General features: G+C 37.1%; 1 protein-coding gene across 1 annotated transcript in view; it reads left to right on the plus strand.

Annotated features, from left to right (window-relative positions):
- The window catches only part of UNC13C (unc-13 homolog C), a gene marked incomplete at its 3' end in the record, with an annotated part of 264,465 nt that overhangs the window by 190,148 nt on the left and 54,823 nt on the right, over window positions 1-19,494 (plus strand). Inside the window, exons 4-6 of the mRNA XM_007461915.1 lie at window positions 8,857-8,935; window positions 9,969-9,974; window positions 11,124-11,195. Coding sequence (XP_007461977.1) covers window positions 8,857-8,935; window positions 9,969-9,974; window positions 11,124-11,195 — 157 coding nt within the window. The remainder of the gene's footprint in view (window positions 1-8,856; window positions 8,936-9,968; window positions 9,975-11,123; window positions 11,196-19,494) is intronic.

The following is a 19,494-nucleotide window of genomic DNA, read 5'->3' on the forward strand; positions in this document are numbered from 1 at the left end:
AAAAAAATGGTTCTGAAGAACCTAGGGGCAGGACAGGAATAAAGACACAGAAGTAGAGAATGGACTTGAGGACACGGGGTGGGGGGAAGGGTAAACTGGGATGACGTGAGAGTGGCATTGACATACATATGCTACCAAAAGTAAAATAGCTAGTGGGAAGCAGCTGCATAGCACAGGGAGATCAGCTCAGTACTTTGTGACCACCTAGAGGGGTGGGATAGGGAGGGTGGGAGGGAGGGAGACACAAGAGGGAGGAGATATGAGGATATATGTATAGCTGATTTACCTTGTTATACAGCAGAAACTAACATGACATTGTAAAACAATTATACTCCAATAAAGATGTTAAAAAAAAAATGATGGCAATTCAACATGCCAGTTCATGCCAGTTATTGATGTTTGCCCAGAATGAGCAAGAGTTGTTAGATAAGAATATGCTGTACCTGACAAAGTTTCATTTCCCTTTGGCCTCGCAGATGGGAACAGCATTGTCCCACTGCACATAATTTGCTATATTTTTTATACAACCATGGCCTCTAAACTCAAGCCGATTACACTCACCCCTTGCTGTCTGTGGGAGATTGGTTCCAGGGCTCTCACAGTTACCAAAATTTGAAGATGCCTAAGTTCCTCATATGAAATGGCGTAGTATTTGTGTATAAACTATGTACATCCTCCTGTATACTTTTAATCACCTCTAGATTACTTACAATAGCAAGTAGAATGTAAATGCTATTTAGATAGTTGTAAATGCTATGCAAATAGTGGCCAGCAGAGAGAAAATTCAATTTTTGCATTTGGGAACTTTCTGGATTATTTTTTTCCAAATGTTTTCAATCTGCAGTTGACTGAACCTAGGAACGTGGAACCGGTAGATACATAGGACTGGCTCATCCCACTCTCCACCAAGCAACTAGTGATCACTCCAAGGCAAAAGGAAATATGGCTGTGCCACTTTTACTGAGAGACATCATGTTGGTCTCTAATGTAGTTCCCTCCACAGAGATCATCAGTGGTAGTTTAGAGGACTAGATGTGATTTTCAATAAAGACAAATATCCTACTTTATGGCCACAGTTCAGAGAACCCAGAAAGTAATGAAGAGAAGATAGAGGAGTCTGGCATGATTAGTACTAGGGAGAAGCTTTATGCTTTGAATTTTATTTCTGTTTTAAGTCAGGGCTTAGACAATTATTTGAGAGGATAAAAGCAGTGTTTTTCAAGATTAGAGGTAACAGAAAAAATGGACTTGGTTGGAGCATCTGTGAGACCTTTGTTCAACATAAAGTTAAAAAACTGGGACCAGGATTGTAGATGAGGGTTAGGCAAGGAATAAGCTCAGCCACGATGCATGCTCATCAGGGCTGAGGCACTAACCAAAACGAGACCGCAGAGGAAAGAAGTCTAGACCAAAGCTGAGTCAGAAGAGGAAGTTAATAACGCTCAGAATACCGCATGGAATGCAATCGCAAATTTGTCTTTCTGCCCTTCTGTTTCTTTAATTATTTAAGTAGATAGCTACCCACAAGTGCATGTCTGCCAGAGACTGTTACTAATCTATTCCTTAGTTGGAGGAATGTGACTAGCCGTAGGGCAGCAGTGGGCCAGCAAACATTGCATCAACTTCAATAACGTTCCTGTTTACACAAGTCTATAATGAAATAATTGCTACCAATAATGCATAATCTACTTACACAGGTCTTCTCAATCAGTGCTCCCCACAGTACCACTGTGAAGGTAAATTTTGCATTTTCCATATGAGATAATCAAGGTTCATAGAGGTTAAAAAATATTTCCTGGTGGAGTAACTAGGCTTTTATGTTCTTCCAATGACTAAGTCCTTCCCTGCTACCCCACTTCAGTGTGTGGTCCTTACCTTTCTCCCTGGTCCTCTGGCTTCTGTCTTGTTCTTTTTAGGTGTTATTTCAGAGATAATGAAGCAGAGATAATAAAAACCATAGCTTGCTTAATGTCTCATCTCTCCAGTGTCAAGGCCTAGTCAGTTGACCTTCCATGTTTCAGTCTTCCCTGCTACATGCAGGGGTTGGCTCTAAGGGAGTAAAGAGGAGTAAGATTTATTTCTCATTTTTTGGAAACCTATATTCTAGCAGGGACTTCCATGTAAACAAACAGAATGCCGTTTTACAGGGGTTATGGCAGAAGACTTAGAAGAACTGTTCTCCAATGTTTTTCTGCCCCAGTTCAACCAAAAAGTAGGATATCCTTCTCTCAGTAACAAATATTTAATTTTAACCCACAGCTGCTGAGAAGCCCGACTGAAAAGCGGGAGGCATGATCCTCCCGCTTCTTCCTCCCCTCACTCCCCAGCCCCTTCCACTGAGCATCCTGGTGTTGAGGTCACAGTCAAGTAGAGTTGGTTGAGATGGGGAGGATGTACTTAGATCTACCTTATGGACTGATGAGCATTATGTTCAAGTTTCATTTGAGAGGTCAGTAGGTGTTAGCTTATGCCACTCAGCAAGGAGGCCAGTATCCACAGAGGAAATAGCAGAGTAAAAACAGACAAGTAGGGAACAGTGTGATGCTTCTGAGGATCTACAAGGAGTTCAGGATGACTGGAACTAGGAAGTATAGGGAGAAGTTGAAAGAGATGAGACTGGAGGAGACATCATACCTTACTGGGATGTAAAGGGGTTTGTTCTTTGTAGGCGCTTGTAGGCGTAAGGCATACTGAGTGTTAAAAAAAGACATCTTCAAATTTATGTTCTAGAAAAATCACTCTGTTGGCAATGTAAAAAATGGGCTGGCAAAAATTCTAAGAGATTAGTTAAGATAGGAAAGCCTAGACTAGGGCACTGTCAATGTGAGAGTTCAAGAGGGAGACAGCTGAATTGTTTTATCAATTCTACAATGCACATTTTTATACTTTATAACAAATGGAGATGCATCTTAATAACTGATGGTGTCTTAAAAACATTAGTAGCCAAGCAGCAGTTGCAAGAGTTTACAAGCCTGCACGCTTGTAAACTTAGTTAAAAGTGCCCTGGGAAAGTGTAATCATTTTATTGTTATTGCTAGTGGTATGGCTGGACAATTGCAATCTCTTAATACTTCAGTTTAGAAAAGCAGTGATGATTGGAGGAAGGATCAGAGTTTCGTTTGTCTCTTTTGATGCTTTGGGTAAGGTTGAGAGCCCGCCATCACCAAAATCTGCAGCAGATCTGCTTCTGGGAATACAAGAGACAGTAATGGAGCACTGTTTTCCATAATGCCCGATCACTGTTGATCTTGATGGCTTAAAAGACAGTAATTTGGAAAAAGTCCCAGACAGTGACAATTCTGGGTTGCAGAGTAATTCTGAAAGATTGAATTTTGAATGAGAAGTTTAAGGAATAACAATTTGTTTTGCTTATATTTTCCTTTTCATATGTAGAACAACGTGCATGACATATGACAGAAATCTATGCCATAGACAAAGTCACTTAAAGAGTGCCGTTTCAATTAGTATGAAATTTAAATTCTAATTGCTAAGAAAGCATGGTGTCAGAGATTAATTTGACTTTTTCACAATGATATATAAAATAATGCTTTATCTTATGATAGATGGTGCCTTAGTTTTGATGAGATAAAGAATCAAAAAAATCATTAGGAATTGGTGATTAATTGGCTGTGAGGAACGAGTTATCAATTACACAAACATAAATAACTCATTCAGTGTTGACAGTAATGGAAGTGTTTTCCAGAAGGTGAAAAAAAAAATGAAAAGAAAATATTAGGATATAACATATTCTAATATGCTGCAGGGGAATAATTAAAGTATATAATGATCATCAAGAAAAATGTGTTAAAATGTATGTAAAATAGCTCATGTTAAGCAAAAAGCAATATAGATCATTGTATATTTATCATCATTAAGTAATGAAATAAATACAAAGAGTTGTTTTTAAAAGGCTGAGAGTACAGCTGTATTAGAGGAGAGGGAGTTAATATGATTTATTGTTAACCTTTACATTGCCTTAATATTCCATAATGCTAAAAAAGATTAATTATATAGCCCTGCCCAATAAATGCCTTGGAAACATAGAAATAAACAGAAGCACTATAATTTGTTTTTTCAGGCCTGTAGTCTTCAATTAATTTACCAACTCCTTTGGATATAAACAGAGTCTACCAATTTTCTGATTTCTAATGGAAATCAGCAAGTCTCTGAATATTACCAGTTAAGCATCAAGCATCCACATGTGGAAGTAGCACATCTTTGTCCCATAATCAGAAAGTACTACTTTCAGGAAACCTGCTTAATTGTTTTCATGCAGTACTCTCCTGGTGCCTTCTCAGAGTTCTTTTTCAATCCGTAGAGACTCCGTATGTTATCAGATCAATTTTGGATTAAAACTAATTACTATGTACTTAGTAAAAATCAGCTTGACCTCTTCTACCTGTGTATCAGATTTCTTAAAAATTACAGAATACTGTATATATCTTTTAGACAATATGTGTTTTTTTCTGTAACAAGATAATTAACCCAAGTCAAGGTATATAGCCATATACTTTTATACTCAGATGTTATTAAACTCAGTAAACTTCTGTTAGTATAATTGTGCAAAGAACTAAGGAATAAAACCATGAAAAATATGAAGACTTTTTAATAGAACAAATGTTGGATTAGAACACATCTCAAAATTATATCCATTGTCAATTATATGGGATCATTGATGTTCCAGATATTTCTGTAGATCTCCTGATACTTTTATCTCATTTGTAATGCCTGTAGTCTAAAGGTCTCCTTTTTCCTTGGGAGAACACTTGAATAGCTGGAGAGGAACCGCTTGGAAAGGATTGGGACTATCTTGCACAGTAACACAGTGTTTCTAATTCGAAGATAATACCCTTAAAATACATTTTTAAAAATTCAAATACTAGCAGCACCTTTACTAGGACAGGCCTCTGATTTCCTCCTACCAAAAATATATATATATATTAATTATTAAGAACATGAGGTTTGAGGCAAGACACTCCTGCAATGGAAATCAAGCTCTGCCAGATATTTCTAGGCCTGGGGAAATTGCTCAGTTTAAGGTTTATTAAAGGTAAAATGGGATTAATGGGAAACCTCAACTCATATTATTGTCGTAAATGTGGAATAATGTAATCATATAAGCAGTAGAGTGTGGTAAGACAAATCCTGGCAGTGCTAACTCTGACTTAGATAATGACCTTTGGGATGATTCTGAACTATTCTATGCTTCCATTTCCTCTCAAATGAGAGAAATAATTGTAGTTATACCTTATTGGATTTTTTGAGAATAAAATGAGGTAATGCTTGTAAAGACTGGCTATGATGGATAGCATTCTCTCTGGCTCCTGGTAAGCGCCACATAAATATTAGCTAGAATTAGCTAGTTTGCTTGCTACAGTTAAAGATGGCTTAATCCAATCAGCTATACCAGAAAGGATTGAAATCAAACAGCTTCTTCCCTAGAATTAGACTTCCCTTCAGAATTACTTGTCTGCTGTTGCCTGTGTTGATGACTCCCTGTGACCTCCAGATCATCAAGCCTAGCTCATTTCTTGAACGGATATCCATGAACTTGACCTCTTGCCTGTAAGGCAATCATTTAATTACCTACTGTTCTTTCCAGGCGTCACCATTTTTCTGTTATCTAATCGCTCCCAGATCTCTCCTGGTTAGGAAGTCTCTCAGTAAATATTACAAAGATATTTGTGTAGAGCTTCACAGTATTCACCAAGCACTTCTCTATTCATGAAGTGAGGCTATTAGGGCAGGTTTTTTTTTTTTTTTTTTTTTTTAAGATTCAGGTTTGAAATAAAAGTTTTATTATTACTTGATGGATAAGCTTATTAAAGTATACATTAATACAAACTTCTTATAGTAATGATGAAAATGTAAAATTATAAGGAAACACAACCTGATAAAGAACATTTGGGGGACTATCTGTGAAGGTTAAGAGAACATTTTTATTGCATTGCAATTTAAAAATATAGCTTTAATGAAAGTAAATGACAAACTCAGAGGGGACAGAGATGAATTTTGGATCCATGTCTTCTAACTTGGGTTCAAGTTTGGCCTGAGTTCTTGGATATCTCTGCTCTGATGACAGAAGCATAAGGGTGAAGTGTGAGGTTCAAGAACATACATATGTGTAATTGATTCCTGAATTTGTGAAAATATGAGGTTGCTCAAAATTCTAGGCTGGCTTGGGAATTTAAGTTCCACAAGAAGGAAAACATAAAGAAAATAATTTGTTATTGATAGGAAGAAAACACATAACTCATTTATATAGCACTTGGCAGTTTATAAATAATTTTCTCAACCATTATCACAATTGAATATGTTTCTTTACAAAGTTATTAAAGTAACTTCAAAACATTTCAAAACATTTGGAGGCAGTTAGTATGATTGCTATGTAGTGTGGTGGAAAGACATTTATTGATGTACATTTTATGCCATTATTATTCTGTTCACAGAGGAAAGAAAGTAGAAACTGTTTGGAATCAGAGCCTTAGACTGGAGCAAATGAAACTGGAAAAATCCTTTTAGGAACCCGCTCACATAATCCTTTTCCCACATATTTGATGTTTGGGATGTGGGAGGGTCAAGGCAGGGAGAAGGCAAGAACACGGAAATAGGATAGGAGGGAAGCAAGACGTCACACTGAGAGAGCAGTAGTCTTTCTGAAGATGAGTGTTGCAAAGAAAAAAAAAATATTCACTGCCCTTTCCTCCTTCTATACTCTGCAGTTTCTTGCAGTTCTTAAGAAGATGCTGCCAATGATTCTTTTGTGATTGCAGTTCTTGATCTCTGTCACCGTGACTATCACAGCCCTTAACCTACAGAGTGTCAATTGGCATTATTCTAGAAAACGATGGAAGCTGTATTAACTCCTTTTTCACAGGTTCAGTGGTGGACTACTTAAATGTCATCTTCCCCTACCACACACTGTCTCCCCTCCCATCTTCTATTCCTTCCCCCTCTTCTTTCTTTCCTCTTCCTTGATCTCTGCCCCACAATTACTCTTGTCCTATGATCTACAGGTAACTTTTCGTTCAGGTGTGTGACTTTAAGTATATTCTGTTCGTCACTGACATCCTTCTTACCCATGTGCAGTGGTTTTAATATTTCACATTTATTACTGCATTTGGTCCTCATTTTCAGACATGTAGTTTATGGCATTATTACTATTTATTACCATATTATCTTTATTAATATTTTGCTTTTATTAATATTTTGTATGAGTTGTATGATGCATTTTTGTAATTTGTCCAAGATCACCAAATTAGTACAACTGAAAGTATTTGAATTAAGACTGTGGCTACTAAGAGAGATCCAATAAGACAAAGGTTTCCCTTTGTTAAATTAAGCAGCAGAAATGAAGAAACAATCTCTGTGTCAATGAAAACTGGACAGTAAAATGCTGATAACCTATTTTTGGCTGTTGTAGCCTATTCCAGTGACAGAGCTGCCCACCTAAACCCAGGAGTATGAATTGTGGTGTTTCTGGTGCAAAAGCTGACTCTCAGCTAGAGGTTAGCAGGGGTTTTGCAGTTCAAGTGAGTGGAAGGAGTAGCTGTCAGCAATGACGTTAGCACCTTTTTGGTTGTATAAAAAGACTAGCTTTAATGCAATAAAAAATCAAATTCAGGGCTTCCCTGGTGGTGCAGTGGTTGAGAGTCCGCCTGCCCATGCAGGGGACACGGGTTCGTGCCTCTGTCCGGGAAGATCCCACATGCCACGGAGTGGCTAGGCCCGTGAGCCATGGCTGCTGAGCCTGCGCGTCCGGAGCCTGTGCTCCGCAACGGGAGAGGCCACAGCAGTGAGAGGCCCGCGTACCGCAAAAAAAAAAAAAATCAAATTCAATCTATTAAACTTATTTTAATAAGCATTAATAATTTTAAAATTAGTTTAAATTGCAAAGACGGCACATGCTTATTATAAAAACATTGGACATTAACAGATTTATAACATAGGGAGAGTCTTCTCTTTTTCTATCACCCAGTTTCTCTCACTCCACAGAGGTAACTACAGTTTACCAATTTGGCGAATATATTTCTAGAAATTTTCTGTGTTCTGTGTATATATAAATGCACATACAAATGTGGGACCATACGAAACATAATAATATGCAAACTTGCTTTCTGAACATACTATAAGTATTTTTTCATATATACACATATATATTTACCTTATTCACTTTAACGATTGTATCCTTCCCATTGTATAATATACTGTAATTCATTGAATCAGTATACTGTTGTTGAATATTTAGGTTACCTAGCTTTTGTTGTTACTACAAAAAAAAAAGTTGCAGTGAACATCCTTTTATAACAAATTATTATAATCTTGTGCGTTTATCTTTAGATAATTCAGATAAGTAGAAATTCTGGTATTGGAATAATCACTAATATTTTAGATGTGTCTATAAATCCTTGAGATGCCACTTTGGAGTTCAATCTGTGAAGATGCAGTATACCCAAAGCATAGTATTTTTACAATAAAAGTAATTTTTTTTTTTTAACCATTGTAGACAGACCAAACTTTCAGCAAAACTGGTTTGGTTCTGTTTCTTCCTCGAGGTGCAAAGTTCCATATACCTAACAATTTCAATTGTCCTCTCTGTGGTACAGTAAAACAATGTGTCAAATCAGGCCATCTATAAAGTTTCAAAGTATGGAACTATCCAAGAAGGCAAGAGATCCCTATGTGTGGTAGTGTCCTTTTTGGGCAAGGTCCTTGAGTCTTGGATTGTTGCTGCTGTCTGAACCAGCATGATAATCCTTTAACCTTTTTTTCACAGCCTTTTTACTACAAAGAGTGGAATTTTTCTTATAAAGAGTCAGTTAACCATGAAAATCATTCCTTTTTCCCCTCTTTCAGAGCCGGGTGGGGACTTTATGGTATTGACAGTATGCCAGATCTCCGAAGGAAAAAAACTCTGCCTATTGTACGAGATGTGGTGAGTCACTCCTGTTTAATTCATTTTGACTGCATACGTTGTCTTTATCTTTATTAAATGTCCAATTGTCCTTCTCATTAAATGCCTAGCCTGTAAATATTTCATAGAATAAAACACAGAAGAAGCTGGATGGTAGCAAGTGTTATATTTATTATTTCTTTAAAATCTATTAGATGGAGGAAATAACTCTAACCTTTTGACAGCTTTTAATATTAGTTGAAATTACAAATTGAGTTAAAATGGCCCTATAATTGAGCAGAAAGAAGTCACACAGCATGCAAAGTGGGCTGCTGCAACTGGGCTTTGGTGACCACAAGTTTACTTTGCAGTTGAAGGCTAGATTTGACAGTCTTCATCTTAACCCAGTAAACTTTATGCTTTATGAAGCATGCAGATAATATTAATCAGTTCCTTATTCTCATATATTAAGATCAAGTCTAGCCAAATTAATAAGCTGTTCCACTCTCCAAAGAAAACCATGGCTTCCAAGTCATTAAAACCTTTATTAGCCCTGAACATAACTCTGAATGACAAACTCTCCTATAAGGAAATATGCTGGGGACTGCTTAGAGATGCAAAGAATTGATAATAGTCTGTATTAAATTCTAAAAACAAATAGCCCATCAACATGAAAAAGAAATGTTTTCTATCATTCACAATGTTTTCATGTTTTTCTGGAGGCTTATTCTTAATAGTTTATTATATGAAAATATATTTTCCCTCAGAGAAACTGAAGTTTTCCTTTTAGCAACAACTTGCACAATTTCTTGATACCAATAATTTTCAATTTTGCTATGAAAACCTTCATCTGAAGGTCATCACTTTAGTTTTAAATTAGGAAAGGCAAAATCTTGACTGGAAAAATCTTATGCTGGAAAGCATGATATGTCTATACAATTAGCTCAGATTCCTGCCATTATAGTGTGACATTATTTTTAAGTGTTAGGCTTATTTAACATTATTACACTCTTTTCTCACCTGTCATATGTCTAATTATTTATATTTTGTTTTCTTTGTCACTTGGACACTTCAGGCCATGGTAAGTGACTTTCATTTTATTTAATTAATACTTGGCAGTCTTGTCAAATGTACATTGCTCCTATTCATGGGATCAAAGAGAGCAAGATGGGGAAATAAAAAGAGACATATTAGAATAAGAAGTTTGGGTTCTCCAAGATTTAACATCTAGTTCAATTCTGAAAGACAGACCAATTTACATAAACAACAGGTACAAATACAGGCTGAAATAAAATAAAAACATAATTTTAGGGACAGTAGTTGTCTGAGATGGAAGATCATCTTTGGAGGTAAGTCCTGTATAAGTTTACGTGGTAGGAGTGGAGATGGTAGGAGTTTACAAGTGAGGAGTGAGTCACCTGCTCACTTAGGACTGTACTGAACCTAACTGGGCACAATGGCTTTGTAGCTCCAAGGAGATATATTTCTGACCAGATCTCTTATTCCACTATGATTTCCCTTTGTTCCTAATGGGAGAGAAGATTTAATATTCCCATATAGAACTCCTGATTTCCAGAGTTCTCTATAGCACCATCGAGTATATTATATTGTATATGTTTCAGGTGGGAGTAGCATAATGGTTCTATTTTACAGGGGAAACTAAAGGCATGTGACTCTTATTTAAGATCACCTAAGTTACCAACATTGAGTGAAGCAAACAAGTCTAATGATGATTCTCAGTTGGTAAAATGGACCCTTGGAAGAAAATATTCTGGCCAGATATGGAAGCATATTTCAGGGAACTATGGACAACTCAAGAATCATCTAGTACCAGTCGTGATTCAGGGCTATCAGACAGATCAGCTGGCTCTGTACCAATGGTTATGTTTTATGAAGGAATGTAATTATGATTGTCTTGGGGAAAAACAATGTCTTAGAAGCCTCTTGCTAGCCTAGAAACCTTGGGATGCAAGCCTGCCTTGCTGGGCCTCAGTTTTATCATCTGTAAAATGTAGAGCCTAGGTTTGATGATCTAAAGGGATTTTTTTCAGCTTTAATGTCCTATGATTCCACATTCTGGATGAACTGGCTGACTACTGAAAATGGTAGGTCCCTATTGACTAAAGTGTGAATAGTGATAGTCTGTACTTTTACATTTTCACCTTCTGCTGAGTAATAGGTACATAGCAGTCACCTCATAATTCTGTGTTTTTTTGTTTTTTTTTTTAAGACCCTGGCTGCCCGGAAATCTGGACTCTCCCTGGCTATGGTGATTAGGACATCTCTAAATAATGAGGAATTGGTAGGTGCAGAGTCAGTTACTAACTATGCGTTGATCATGGTCTGGAGAAAAGCATTCTGCCTGGGCTGCTTGTTTGTTATGTTCATTCCAAAGTTCCAGGAATCATTGGGAACATGGGGAAAGTCTGATCCTAAACAAAGTTTCTCAGGGCCTCAGCTGCACGATTGTACAAATTATCCTGTTCTGCTCAAATATGCATGCACCTTCCCATCTTTACAAATGCGATTTCATCCTAACACAGTTTGTCACTGTCCACCTAAAAAATCCTGCTAAGTTTTTACATAGTTCACGTTTTGCTTCCTCTTGGAGGCTTTCGCAAACACCCTCCTCCCCTTCTGGCTCAATTATTAGTTTCTTCCACTGGGCTTTTCTAGCATTTAATCATGACCTCCATAGTATAGTATGGTATAGCATGGTTAAGAGTGAAGGCTGCTTGGGGTGAGTCCCATCTGTGCCACTAAATTAGCATTGTTATGTCTGTTAAGTTATGTAACTTCTCTGAGCCTGAGTTCTTTCATGTGTAAAGTGAGGTGATAATAATACAGAAGATTAAGGGAGTGGATGAATATTTAACACGCTTACACAGCCTAGGGTACAGTAAACAATAAATACAAGCTGGTATTCTTATTATTTTTGTTACTACAGTTTGATTATTTTGCATAAGCCTTTCCTTTTAGACTCCATGAAGGTAGCACTATACCTTGTTTGTTGTTCTTGTTAAATATTTTCATCCCTATTGCTTAGTACACTGTCTGACATAAGATGGATGCTTTGTCAATTCTTGTTGAATAAAAGAACCAGCATGATTAGAAGGTACAAGTAGGTCAGGGATTCTTGAATTTGGTTCATTAGAATCACCTGGGGGAGCTTTAAAACATACTTACATCTGAGTCTCACTCCCATGATTCTGATTTGGCTTCAAGTATAGCCTGGGTAGCAGAGGTTTGTTTTGTTTGGTTTTGTTTAAACTTCCAGGTGATTCCAATGAGCAGTGGGTGTTGTGCCATGGTAACTGCATCCTGCATAGCCACTCTGCTGGGGCTTTTTAAAAAATAAATAATTAATTTTTATGGCTGCGTCGGGTCTTAGTTGCGGCACTTGGGATCTTCGTTGAGGCACCCAGGATCTTTCGATGTGGTGCATGGGCTTCTCTCTAGTTGTGGCACACAGTGTCCAGAGCGTGTGGGTTCTGTAGTTCTGGCACACGGGCTTAGTTGTCCTGCGGCACGTGGGATCTTAGTTCCCTGAGCAGGGATCGAACCCGTGTTCCCTGCATTGCAAGGCAGATTCTTTATCAATGGACCACCAGGAAAGTCCCTCTGCTGGGGCTTTTATCCAAGACAATTTATCTGTGTCCTCCTTTATTACAACTATGTACTCTACCTCCCCCAAGTTTAGAGACTGTCATTCTTAGAGAATAAAAATGTGGCCAGTATTACTACTTGTTTTAAATTTCTATACACTTGCCATTTAAACACCATTATTTATATTTATATTTTTCATTCTCTTCTTCCTGTCATTGTCATTTTCCACCCAAAGCCAACCTTTCCTAGGTGTCTGTCAGCAAGCCGCCCTCCCCAGCCCAATCAGCCCTTAAGTACATAGTACATGTCCCTTTGAATATCTGGGTGCTACAGCAAGTTCAGAATATTTTTTATTGTGCCATAGGATTTTTAAAATATGGCTGCTTTCCCAGGGGCTTATTCTTATCTACTGGGTTTATGATGCCATGTAATATTTTCACTATAGTTTGGATACGAGAGAAAGTAAACATTCTCTGGTATATGAGAAAGCCTCATATTGCTTGCTGAATCTCAAAGTATCCAGTCTTTTGCTTTTGAGGAAATAATCAAGGAAATAATCAAGATGGAAGGTTTTTATTGATAGACTCCTAGACTGTTCCTTTCTTGTATTTTAAAGTTTGCTATGTGGTTTAACGCACAAATACTTATTCCTATGAAAAGTGAAGAGGAAAGCGACAGAAATTAGAGGAATGCGACTACATTTTCTGAGGCTCTGACAGAGACCACACCCTCACTTCATAGTTAAATTAGCTATTGATCTACTGTTCCTTTACTTAAACATATCATTTTGCTTCTTTAGTTTCAGAAGACCTATGTAGAAGATGTTTCTGTGTGGGTGTTGAGTGGATGAACAGAGTCCATCATCAGCTCCCTCTAAAACTCATAGAGCACGTATCCCTGGGGCCCATGTCTCAAAAAGCAAATGAAATATGACTTCTGTACAACAGGCATATTAAATGTCACTCTTGACAAGCTGTCACATTAAGTCATTACATGGGCAACTAACATAAATGCTGGAGCAAATACTTTCCACTTCCCAGTTTGTGAGTCCCAGGCACCCTCATTGTGAAACATGAAATCTCTGCCTTTACATGAAGAAAAAAGGCTTGGCCATGTGGAAAATGGTAGCCCTTCTATTTGAATTAAAGAGATGTGCGGTAAAAAGCTCAGTCATCTCTTCCAAGGAAGGAAAGGGCTATAAAGTCTGGTGCAAGATGACAGTGGGTCAGCCAGCACCACCTCCACTGACACACTGTTGGCAGTGGGCAAAGTATTGCCAGGCGCCCCATCCATCACCAATTCCCAGTCACCACAAGGAGCTACTGGGACTGATTGGGAATCTCCGTCTAATCAGCCCTTAAGTACTACAGCTTTGAAATATTCCCATCTGGTTTAATAATACCAGACAGGATAACAGTCTAGTATCCATATACCACAACAGTAATCTGCCTGGCACTACACTGCTCAGCTTTGTGCTTGCTTTCTCAGTGATAGTTTCCTAGGTTTAGAGCCAAGAGTAGCACAGTCAAAGTAAATCCATTCACTATTTCCACGAATATTAATTGACTGTCTTCTGTGTTTCAGGCATTGTTTCAGATTTTGGAAATAAGGCAGAGAACAACTCATTTAAAAATCCCTGCTGTAATGATGCTTATAGTGAGAGAGGAGCTGAGATACTATGTTCTGTACCCACTGTCGCTATAGTTCATAATGGAAGCTTTTAGTAGGCAGGGGTATTTAGACTAAGACAGGCTTAGAGGATGGTTATGAGAAACTCAGGTAGAGTGAGGAATCCAAATCACCAAGGCTAAAAGAGATTCTAGAACACTTTGTTCTATCTGGGTTGATGTCCATGTTTAGGAGGCTGGCCTAAGGGCAGGCTTATAGGGAGTGTCAATTCTCATAAAGGGTTGATTTGTCTAGGAGGATAGAGGTCCTTCTTCCAGTAACAGGATTCAGGCCAAAGAAAAGGGACTGGCAAGAACTAGGTGTGGGGATAAACAGGATATCAGACCTGGGTCCTATTCCTAGCATGACCTAGAAAGAAACATGGAAGGAGGAAGCAGGTCAGAACACCTGTCTGGTGCCTGGGGTTCAATCTGGAAGCTGCAGGCTCAGTTCACCCAGGGATTCTGGACTCCCGCTCAGGAACAGGAATCCTTTCATACCACGTGAACAAGTATTGAAGTGATATGGCCTGAATTTGAATCTCAGCTCCACCTTTTATTACCTTTGAGAACTCATTTCTTATCAATATGCTTTGTCTCCCTGAGACTTGTTTATCTCATCGTTAAATTAATGTAATAATACTTATCTCACAATGAGAGAGAATTAAAGAAATGTCTTGCCAGGCACAGCAGTGGCAGTCAGGGCAGTGGAACAGGGGCTTAGGATGAAGTATCCAGAGTACCTGCTAAGCCCAGTGCCTCCTTGTCACCTTTGCAACTGAGGGGCAGATTGCAGGGAGTACTGACGGGGGAGTCATCAGCAATGACACCAAATATACAGGTTATCTCTTGTTTACAAGTAGTATTGCTATTGGGGCTGCTTCTTTGCTTCTTCAAGAGAAGGAAATCATGGTCCTTGGCTTGAGAAAAATGTTGGTCCAAGTCCACCATTTACTAGCTGAGGGAACTTACGCAAGTTACTGAAATTTTCTTGGCCTCAATTTTCTCATATGTTTGCTAATTATGTAAGATTTTTGCACCTATATTCATTAGTAAAATGGCCTATGGTTTACCATGTCTTTGAATACTTGTGGCATCAAGAATACACGAATTTTATAAAATAAGTAGGGAAGCTTTCCTTTTCCACTTCTCTGGGGTGATCTGCATAAAGTAAGTGTTGCTAACCTCGAAAGACTGACAAAACTTGCCTCTAAAACCGTCTTGTACATTTTTTTTGTTTTTGTTTTTGATTTTTTAGGGTGGTTATATGACTACTAAGTCAATTTATGTAGTATAACAATTCTATCCATGTTATTTAAACATTTGTTCTTGAGTCAATTTTAATCATTTATATTTTTTCCAGAAAGTTATCCTTTTTTCTACATTTGCAAACTTAATACTGGCAAATTGTTCATATAATTAAATCATTTATAAACGATTGTGCTGTTTTCATCTTATTATTTATTTGTATTTTTTTCTCTCTTTTATAGACACAGTACTGCAAGAGATTCTCTGGCATTTGTTTTGTTGACTCCATATTTTGTTTCTTTGTTTTATATTTATTTCTGCTCTTATTCATCTTCTACTTTTTATATTTTCCCTGAAGCTATTTTTCTAACTTAAATTGAATATGTAGTTTGTTAATTTTTATTGTTGCTATTAACGAGTGCATACACACAAAATAATATCTACAACATAAATGGAGTAAATAACGGTACAAACACCGTATATCCATCATTCAGCTTTAAAAAGAGAATATTTCCATCCCTTGTGTATTCCTTCTTCATTTTCTTTCTCCTTCTAAACTTCAAAGATTTCGTGTCTATCATTTTGTTGCTTCTGTTTATATTTTTATCACACTTGCGTAACCTAATTTTCTTTTTGTCTTTTCTACCAAATGCATTTTAAGCTATTCATTTTCCTCTCAGCACACTTTAGCTGCATCATACAAGTTTTGATATATAGTGCTTTTATTGTTGTTGAGATAGAATTGTTTCATAAATTGTCAGTGATTAATATTTTGACTCATCAGTTATTTAGAAAGTATATTCATTAATCTTCCAAAGATAAGGGTTTTATTTTTGTTACTGCATCATGTTCAGAGGACGTGGACTGTATTTTCAGTCTTTAGTATTTAATTGAAGATTGCTTTATGGCTTAGTACATGATCAGCACTGTAGATAGCCCATATGAGCGTTTTCTGTTCAGTACATAAATTTTGGGACTTCTATATATCCCTGATAAATTGTTTGTTACAACTTCTGGTAGCAATCCTGTTAATTTCTTGAATGTTTTTTCCTTAAACATATTCTATGTGATATTAATACAGCTCACCGAAGTAATTAGGTTAATATCTTCCTTGATAGGACCTTTTCTGGCCCTTTCTTTAAATCTTAATGTGTTTTATGCATTTCTCATAAAAACAGCTTAGTTTTAAAATTCAATCTCAGAATTTGTCTTTTTATGGTTGGATTCAGTTTACATTTATTATAATAAATTTGAGCTTAGTTCTCTTATTTTTAAATGTTTAATTAAAATACTTTTCAAATTTTAAAGTTGATCAATAATTCTGTCCTGAAAAAATATATAAAGATCTGAAAATGCTTAATCTCTGATTACTACCCTCGATGCCCACATTAGGTAGAAGGCAAGTCTAAATGTACTATCTGAAAATGGTCTGAAAACCCAAAGATCCAAGCCCATGGAGTTTAACTGGATCCCAGGCATACCTCTTAGGTTCCCACAGAATCTGCATTTTTAAATCTGTCATTAAGTCCCATTTATTTATTTATGTATTTAGGTGCCTGGGGAATCTTTCTTTGCAGCCCTTCCACATAGTAAAATGTTTTTTTCCAACACTTACCTAGTGGGCTATATCAACTTCATTTGCCAGGTTACCAGATCAGTTTTCCAATAAACAAAGTGAATATACTAATATTTCTAGAGGATTTGGAGGGGAATCAAATGAGATAACAAATAGACAGCACTTCAGCCATTTTGGATGCATAAATATTAGTTATTATTTTTATGATTGTCTACTTTCACTACACAGCTTTACATAGCTACACGATTGACTTTCTTGGTTTTGCAACAGAACAATAGAATGGGTTCCCTTTAAGAGGGAGGGTCACCCCTTTCCCTCTCTTCCTTTTATAATATCCTAACCCTTCTTCCTGTTCTTTCATGGCCTCTGTCAGAAGATTTATAAGAATTCAGTCTCTGCCCCAACTGGTAAGAATTAGACTTTCCAGATTAAAATGCCTAAAGTTTCTCCCAGTGGAGAAATTCAAATTATTTTTGGCCGCTTATATTTAATAAGTTACTCATCTCATACCACCTTCTTTATTTGTATATATATATTTTTTCATTGCAAGTTTGAATTGGAGAAAAAGTGATACTTATATAGTACATGACAAATTTACCCTAATTTGTTATCAGATCAAGTTCCATGTCATGTATTGGCATGGAACCATATTGTACTTCAGAGTGTATATACTATATTGTCCTCTCCTTAGATTATTGAGCCATCTATTTTATCACTGTTCTACCCTCTTTATTTGGACTCAGTCCATAAGTCACTTAGGTCACTGGTAATTAATACCTGTTATAAAACAATATAAGTGGGCCTCCCTGGTGGCGCAGTGGTTGAGAGTCCGCCTGCCGATGCAGGGGATACGGGTTCGTGCCCCGGTCTGGGGGGATCCCGCGTGCCGCGTAGCGGCTGGGCCCGTGAGCCGCGTAGCGGCTGGGCCTGTGAGCCGTGGCCGCTGAGCTTGCGCGTCCGGCAACGGGAGGGGCCACGACAGTGAGAGGCCCACATATCGCAAAAAAAAAAAAAAAAAAAAAAAAAACAATATAAGTAAAAACAGATTACTTACAGTCTTCCATGTATAGGCACATAACTTTTAGTCTCTGTTAGCACTTTCTGCCACAAAAAATTTTACCCAAGTAATTTTAGCTTCTACAGTCAGTCTTATGTAATGATTAGTCTAATGAGTAAATCAGTCATGAAATTATGTCTGTTTTTATACTTAGGAACTTATTCTACCATTGTTCTGTCCTCATGCTTATAACCAATTTCAAAGGTCACATTGCACCTAATCTTTGCTCTGCAAATCTTTCTGATGCTTTTGTCCAGAAATAGCAAAATGATACTTAGAGGACAGTAAGTAGATTTCTAAAATCATGCATCAAGTATGTGAAATATGCTTGAAAACAAGAAGCATACTTTTTTCCTGGAATTATCTAAATGTGATTGTTTTCAAGTATAGGAAAGAGATGGTTTACATAGTTCTATGAGGGACGCCCACAGGATGCAGAGAAAAATAGAGCTTCATTAGTTAAGTTGCTGGTTAACATAGGAGAGGGAAAAGGAGAAAAGGTATGTGGCAATGGAGACAGTCAAGCTTTGTTCCTGTTATAAGTGTTGACAGTTTGTAGATTGGAATTTTGGTGGTCCAAAAACACTGGTAATTGTTCCCTGCAGGAGACTTGATTGCTTTATTTCTCGGACTCATTTTAATTTCCCCACGTAGTTATCAGTAGAAAAGGCAATTCATTCCCTGTCCTAATTGTTCAGAAAGTGATATATTAGGGCAACTCACTTTAAATTCCAGTTTCTCAGAGCAGAAATTTTTAACAAAATCTGTATCTAAAATATGAGCATCCTCCTCTTTGTAGTCCAAAGGTTGTACTTGGCTACCAAGTCTTACCTGAGTGAAAGCAGAGTAATCATTTCTACAGATTAAAGCAGTGTTGAAACGATAAAAATTGCCTTACTTTCTGGAATCACACTAGTAATATAAAAACAATGTTTATTGTTCTTTACTTCATTGCAAAAGCCTGATATCGTGGCTATAAATAGAAAAATTACTGGAAGAACATGGATCAAACCATACCTAACTTTGAAAAATTAAATTATTTTTTATTTTAATGCTTGTTTGGGTTTATAAATTACTCTTTCAGTGAGCATACATTTTATTATTATCAGAACATACATACATTTTAGCAAATAATATATGTTTGTTGTAGAAGATTTGAAGTTCAGAAACACTTAAAATAGATTAGCAGGAAGTCTCCCAAATTGCTGAATCCACTCTGTCCTTCAGTCCTAATTGCAGTAACTGAGCTCTGCTTGTTCTTCAGTCCACCTTCTCCATATGTCTAGTTCCTTGTTTACCTAGGCCAGAGACCCTCTCTTGATAACATAATCAGTTCCCATCCTTTCACATCAGCTCGGATCCTATTAGCTACACCCTATTATCTTTCTACCTACTCTAAGTACATGTGTGTATGTATGAAAGTATGTGTGTATATATATTTTCTCTT

The sequence above is a fragment of the Lipotes vexillifer genome, unplaced genomic scaffold (assembly GCF_000442215.2).
Source record: "Lipotes vexillifer unplaced genomic scaffold, Lipotes_vexillifer_v1.1 scaffold283, whole genome shotgun sequence".
Classification (NCBI taxonomy): Eukaryota; Metazoa; Chordata; class Mammalia; order Artiodactyla; family Lipotidae; genus Lipotes; species Lipotes vexillifer.